Raw genomic sequence first — 7,701 nt, forward strand, 5'->3', positions numbered from 1 at the left:
AGCCTTGGAGGAGATTATGTTGAGAAATAAAAAAAAAAATTCTTAAAAACGTTGTTTTTCTTGGTCAGGCCGGAAACTTATCAATCCACCCTCGTATTAATTCAATTTAAATTTAAGCAAAAAGTGAAAACAAGTGTAAATTTCTTGAGAATGGAAAAAAATTATTTTTGAAATAAGGGGTAAATATTGGAACAGGGGAAAGAGTCTGAAATATTAAAGTGGTTTTCAAACCTATTAAGTTATTATTTAAAATTGATTGACAGTTATATAAAATTAAATTTATATTTTGTATTTAAAAATAGCAGGGGTTCAACTTCAGTTTCACATGAAATTTCAATAGGAGCGGGAGGATATCGAAATTTCACCGAAATATTCACAACAAAAATAGGGGGAGGGGTGAGAGTGGGGAGGGGGTGAGGGGGTGGAGAGGGAGATGGAGAGGAGTTAGGCGTGGAGTAGGGCAGTAGAGGAATGCAGGAGATTTGGGGGAATAGGGGAGGGTAATTGTATGAGAGGAGGTTTGAACGACTTATTTATCTAAATACCACTGGATTGTTTTTTATTCGATAAAAAAATGGAATTTTTCTTACATTATGGAAATCTTGATTAATGAATTTCCTTCCACATCTGTGATATTCTCTCCAAAACTCTCTAAACCATGGATTGGTTTCTTCATGCTGGAGTGATAGTGATTTTAAATATTCATCAAATCCTGACATTTGTCTTGATAAAGGTTGCACAGCCAGGGCCCCTTCTAAAACAATTTGTTCTTGGTCCTGACTATCATCAGGATTTAAAAATTCTCGATGATTGGAATTGGACCAAGCATCACTTCCGATCCAAACGTATCGGGAACCAACCCCAAGTCGTCTTGCTGATTCGAGTACTTTTAAAGTTGTTATTTTTTCAGCAAAAAGTACTACAACTGGATTAAAAAATAAAATTGTATAAATATAATTAACAAGAAATGATTTTAAAAAATAATAATAATCTCAACAATTGACACTATATATGATACCAAATGATAATTATCAACAATTTATTTATATTTATCATTCTTAAAAGCGACGGGATTAGTTGCGAGGTGAATTTTGACTCGAGGAGAGTCCAGATATCAGTGTTGATTGTCGAGCGGAAAGTTTGACGATAAGGTAGGCGGTTTTCTGCAGTTCTCCTCTCCCCTGGTCAAACATTCAGATAAAGTGCGAGTACTGATAATAAAGTCGGATGCAGCGGTACATGTTCTCATTCTGAAAGACTTAAGTAATACTTTAGCAGCAAGGATGACCCGCGTATAGACCTCTGTTTCACCAGGATTTAAAAATAAAGAGACATAACAAAATAAGTTTTAGACGCAGTACTACGGTACTTAAACAGGCCCGCCTCACAAGACCAAAAAATAATCCTTAAAATATCTGTTATTTCAATTTATAATTATAGTTTTGAATGAAAATCCCGGACAATTTATGATATAACCGAATTCGAACATTCTAGAAAAAAAATTGAACACGTTATAATAGATCAGACACTGTAAAATTATTGACACAAGGAAATTACTTGATTTAAACAATTAGGAAATTTTTTAATAATAATGTAAAATACTTTTATTCAATGAAAATATTTTCTATTTTATCGTATGTAAATATATGTAAAAATGAGATGACTACAAAATCCCGACTTGGGAAATTCTCGATTAATAAGGTTCTTGAACTACTAAAAGGCAAAATAAAAGGCAAAATTCTAAAAATATTTTAATAATTCAGAAAAATACTATGAAGAATCACATTTAAAATAAGATCAAGAATTTTCAAAAATGTTAATTATTTTTATAATTACTTCAATTTTCATAAATATTTTTGTCATATATAAAATTGATAAAATATTGGCTAGTATTTTTGAGGTATAAGATATTAACTTATAGTTTTTAAATATAAAAGATGTTTATTTGTATTTCTTACGAGGATTGAACAATATTAATTTGCAGTTTCTCAGGGTAAAAAATATCAACTTCAAATTTTTAGAAATAAAAAAATATACTGATTTGTACTTTTTGTAAAAATCTAATATTAATATTTTTTAATCATTCAGAACTTATCAAAGTGACTATTTTGTAATTGCTAAGGAATGTATCTTTAAAATATTTTGATTCTTGAAAAAGTATAAGTTAATTTTTTTTGTTGAATAACTACAAGATAATATTTTTTAATCCTTCAAAGAGTATAAGTCAATATATTTTTTGATTACTAGAAAATTAGAGTTAATGCTGTTTGTTAGTTAAAAAATGCAAGTTAATATTTAATCAATAGTTGAAAAAATAAAAACTTAATACTTTTAATTTCTGAAAAGTACAAGTTATTATTTCATGCCGCTTAATATGAAGTTAAAGTATTTTTCAATCATCAAAAAAAATTCAAGTCGATATTTTTTCTTTGGACAGTTGAAGTCAGTATTTTTCTATCCTTATAATAAATACAAGGTTATGTTATTTTTCATTTTCAAAAACTATAAACTAATATTTTAGGATGACTTAAGAATCCCAAAAAATGAACATTCCGAAAATGAAAATGTCCGAAAAAGAAAATTTCCGAAATGGTAAAATTGCCGAAATAGAAAAATTACCAATTGGGAAAATCCCGAAAAAATAAATTCCCAGAATGATAAAATTGCCGAAGTATAAAAATTCCGAAAAATTAATTCCCGGATAGTTTATATTAATACCGAATTTGAAAATTCCCGAAAGTTGATAATATTACCTAAATTTCACATTTCCGAAAGAAAATAGCCAATTATAAAATATTCGAGACTGTAAAGTTCTCATAACTAGAAAATTTCCAAAATTAAAAAAATGCAAAGATTGTTCTTTCATAAACAATAATTTTCAAAAATTAAATAAAAAAAAAATTCTTTAATAAAAAAATGAATTCATGTATTTTTAATAAAAATGTAATATTCATCTCAAAACAAGTTTTTCAATTGTTTAAATTCTAGAATTGCAAAAAACAGAAATTTTATCAATAAGACATTTTATTGTTCGACATTTTGTTGCCATCCCGAATATTACTTATTTATTGAAAATACAATAATGAAAACTTTTGATCAATGAAAAATTCTTTTGAATGTTTCATTTTTTAAAATTATTATTTGAATATTACATTATTAGAATAATTTTTAGTTTCCTCAAGTTTATAGTGTCGGTTTTTTAATATTCTGAAATTTTTCAAATTCGGTAATATTATTAATTGCTCGAGAATTTGATCATTCCGGAATTTTCCAATTCAAGATTTTTCATTTAGGCTATTTTATAATTTTTCAAATTTTCTATTTCTAATTTTTTTTCAGAAATTTTCGCAATATTTTATATCTTTTTAATAGTTTGAGAAAAAAATTTGTAGCATATCCATATATGCTCATTTAGACATATGTAATTGTTTAAAGCTTCTCATTCGATCACTGAAATTAGGCAGCACTTGGCCCGGTTATATATGTTTGGGGACCGTCAATACTAACAATAAATCAGATGTGAGATTAATAACAGTGGCTATTTTGTTTGTATATTATTCACAAATTAAAATTGTTTATATTTTAAAAATAATTATTGAATAATGTAGAAAATATTTCTGTAAAAAATATTCAACAGAATATAATAATAATGTCGAAAATATTGGATGAAAAGTAATAAAGAAGTATTCCTGTGGAAAATATTTCGTAAAAAAATAATTAATATAGAAAACGTTAATTCCCAAATGGAACGGACTTGAACTTTCGAAATCTAAACGATTAAAAAATGTTTAAACAATAAAATACTTTTACTTGGTTCGACATTTTTTACGTGTTCCTTACATTTTTCGAAATTGCAAAATTTCATATTGAAAGCCTTCATAGCCAGTTTTTAATTTAATAATATTAAACATTTTAATATCAAAAGTGGGTTTGTTTCAATTTGATATGTTCACAATTAATTGTAGAATATTAAATTGAATGATTTGATAGATACAAAATTTTCCGTTTAAGGATTTTTATAGACAATTTTTAAATTAAATTTGTCCAGAATAATAAGCTATGAATTTTAATCTTGAACTTTAAATTTTCAAGTTTTCTGTTTCAAAAGTTTTTATTTCGCAATTGAAATGGTTAAATTTCCAAAAATATAATTAACAATTTCAAAAGTTTAAATTTTGAAATTATTCAAATTTATTCAAAAGAATAGAAATTTTTAAAGGCTTGAGTATGAAAACGTTTTAATATCACCATTTTTAGTGACTAATTATTTTTTCAGTTTTTAATAGAGTTTGGATTCGCCTCATTTTGGACGTTTCATAGTAGAGATTATTTCATTTTTAATGATACCCATTCAAATTAGTTTTGATTTTGAACATTTTTTTTTTTTGAAAAATTCAAATTTAAAGGTTTATGATTAAACAGTTTTCCGCTTTGATTAGTAAAAATGACGATAAATTTATTTCTCAACCTTAGCAAAATTTATCGAATCAATTTTAATGTTGATTTATAATTTTTTGTACGTAATAATAATATAAAATTCTAGAATTTCAGAAGCTTTGATTTGGAAACATCAAATTAAGTTTTTAATTTAAAATGTTCAAATTTTCATCAGTTTGAATTGAAACTTATTGAAATTAAAATCTATTCATGTTTTAAATATTATTATATTTATTAAATTGAAACTCTTGCAATTTCAAAATTATTTAATTCAACCGAAAATTGTTCAATTTTGAATGCTTTGAATTAGAAATTATAAAATTTTTAAATTCCTCTAATGAAAATTGTGGAATTTTCTAAATTTTTGTTTTAAAAATGTTTAATTTTGAGAGATAATGATAAACAAATATTGCCCCCTTTTCAAAATTGTACCTAATCTAAAATTGTTTTATTTGGAACGCTCTTAATTCCAAATCATTTAAGGTATATTTTTTAACTTTTAAAATCTCTCGATTCAAAATAATTAATTATTGTTAAAAAAAATTAAACTTCATATTTAAAAATTGGTTTATAATTAATTTTTCAATATGAAAATGCAGTTTTTAAAACCGCAACTCCGAAAAAGTTTAATTTTTCATGATTTGAAAATAAATTCTTCAGCTTTAAAAACCTAAATTCTTAAATAATTGTTTTTAGGTTTCTTCATTTTTTAATTTTCAATCTGGAACCAAGTTTCAAATATTCAAGATTGGAGAATTTTCCAGTGTTGATGCTGAGTTTTTTTGATATTGTGGTGAAATTTGAGGTGAGTGGATTGTGGAAGTGTGTAGAAGGGTGTGGATGTGAGAGTTTAATTGAGGGATTGTGAGATTGAAAAGGGGAGGTAGATATTTTGAAGGATTCAGACCGATTTGTGTGGAAGTTTGTTTGGAAATTTGTGACAGGGTGGAAGGACTGTGTTGATCGGATTGGTGGTAGCAGGGTTTGGTAGCGACAAAGAAAGGCGAGACAGGTACCAGGCAGCGACGCTAGATAGAGGCAGGAAAGTATGGAAAGCGAGAAAGTTTGAATTTGATTTATGGCTAGCAGAGCGAGTATCTCCGCGGAAGAAACAGATTTAGAGTAGGAAGTGTTCAGTATGCCGAAAGAGGAGATCAAGGAAAGGGAGGCAAGGGGGAAATATAAGAAAACTATAGAAAAGGAGAGATTAAGAGCAAAAAGCGTAGGTTCAATAGAAGCATTTATTAAAAGGAAGGGAGGGGAGGGGGAAACAGTGAAGAGAAGGAAGATATCGGTGCGAGCGTAAAATATCAGAAAATGTTTAGATCGTCGCCGGAAAAGCAGAGTTTGCTAGTGAAGAGTGATAATAATAAGGGGGCTGACGGTAGCGGAGATGAAAGTGAAATTTCGATGAGAGGAAAGACTAAAGGAAATTCGAGAAGTGATGATAGAGGTAATGGGGATTTATGAAAAAAAGCAGAAGAAAAGAAGAGAGGAATTGAAGAAGGAAATTAGGCGGGAAATGGCTGAAGTTAAGAAAAGAATTAAAAAATGGGAAGAAATCAGGGAAAAGTTAGAAAATAGGATGCAGTCATTGGAGCAAAAACTAGAGAAGCAAGAAGATGATAATAATAAAAAGGTAGAGAAGATGCGAGGTAGGATGAAGAAACTTGAAAGCTCGAACGGAGATTGTGGTGGAGGCGAGAGTGGGAATGAGGATATGGAAAGGCTGAGAAAAATAGAACGAAGAATAGAAAAGAAAGAGAGGGATGAAAGAAAATTAAACATAGTGATAAAGGGTGTAACATTAAAGGGTAATGAGCTGATGGAAGGGGTGGACGAAATACTAAAAAGGATTGATGCTAAGGTAGAGATAGAGGAAATGCGAAATGTAGAAAGGGAAAAGCGAAGAGGGAAGATAATTGTACTGGTGAAACTAAAGAAATGGGAACATAAGAGGGAGCTGATGACAAAGAAGAGGTTATTATATGGTAGTCCAAAAAGAATAGAGGATGATTTGACATGAGTAGAAAAGAAGATACAGTATAAGTTAAGTGAAATAGCGGAAGAGGAAAGAAAAAAGGGAAAGAGAACATGAGTTAAGTATGGGAGAATGCAGATAGATGGAGTATGGTGGGATTGGGATGAACAAAGGGAACAGTTAGTCAGGAATGAAGAGCAGAGAAACTATAAGAGGAAGGAACGGGAGATAGGAAAATAAGAAATAGTAGGAAGGAAAAAAAGATGAAAAACGAAAGTAGGGAAGAATGGAAGATTCGTTACTGGAATATAGCAGGATTAGAGAGAAAGGATAGGGAGTTTATGAGAAATTTGACACAGTGGGATGTAGTCATAATGATCGAGTCGTGGCTAGATAAAAAGGGATGGGAAAGAGTAAGGGGAAGGTTCCCAAGAGGTTACAAATGGCAAGTGCAAAATGCAAAGGGAAAGAATAAAAAAGGCAGATCAATGGGAGGAATGGTGCTGGAAGTAAGGAATGAATGTATAACAGGGAAAGATAAGAAAGACAGGAAAGAACAAAAAGAAGGATTAATAGTAGAAGAGGCAATGATGGGAGGAGAGAAGTGGAAGGTAGTGGGGATTTATGTGAACGGTGATATGCAGGAGAAAGCAGAGGAGATTAAATAAATGATTGAAGAAAATAAAGAAGAGATTAGGCTGATAATAGGTAGGTATTTCAATGCGAGAACAGGAGACAGAGGAGGAAGGGAATGGGGAGAAGAAAAAGGAAATAAATCAAAAGATAAGGTACTAAATGGGGAGGGAAAAGTGTTGTTCAAGAGCTTGGAGGAGTTTGGATGGTATATCTTAAACGAAAATATAAAAATGGATGAAAAAGGAGAATATACACGCTCCGAAAGTGAGAGGGGAACTGTAATTGATTATGTGATAGTGGATGATGAGGAAAGAGAGAAGGTTAAGAAACTAGAGGTAGGTGAATATATTGATTCGGATCACTTTCCCTTAATAAAGACATTAGAGGGACAAAAAGACAATGGCAATATGAGTAAAAGTGGAGCAAATGTAGAAAGTGTAGGAAAAGGGGATTGGCCAAGAGAAGGAAAAAAACAGTTTAGAGAAAAAATAGGAAATATTAAAATGGGAGAGGGAAATGTGGACGAGGAGATGGGAAAAATGATGGGAGAAATAAAAATAGGATTAGAGTGCACAAACAAAAATGAAGTTAGTAAAGGGGGGAATAGAAGTGGGTGGGATGAGGACTGCAAATAGAAAAAAAGGAGG

At 29.7% G+C, this 7,701-nt stretch overlaps 1 protein-coding gene across 1 annotated transcript in view; it reads right to left on the reverse strand.

Moving 5' to 3' along the window:
• Positions 1–7,701, reverse strand: part of LOC117177060 (metabotropic glutamate receptor 8-like) — a 54,369-nt gene that overhangs the window by 22,503 nt on the left and 24,165 nt on the right. Inside the window, exon 7 of the mRNA XM_033367534.1 lies at positions 624–925. Coding sequence (XP_033223425.1) covers positions 624–925 — 302 coding nt within the window. The remainder of the gene's footprint in view (positions 1–623; positions 926–7,701) is intronic.

Source organism: Belonocnema kinseyi, chromosome 7 (genome assembly GCF_010883055.1).
Source record: "Belonocnema kinseyi isolate 2016_QV_RU_SX_M_011 chromosome 7, B_treatae_v1, whole genome shotgun sequence".
NCBI lineage: Eukaryota > Metazoa > Arthropoda > Insecta > Hymenoptera > Cynipidae > Belonocnema > Belonocnema kinseyi.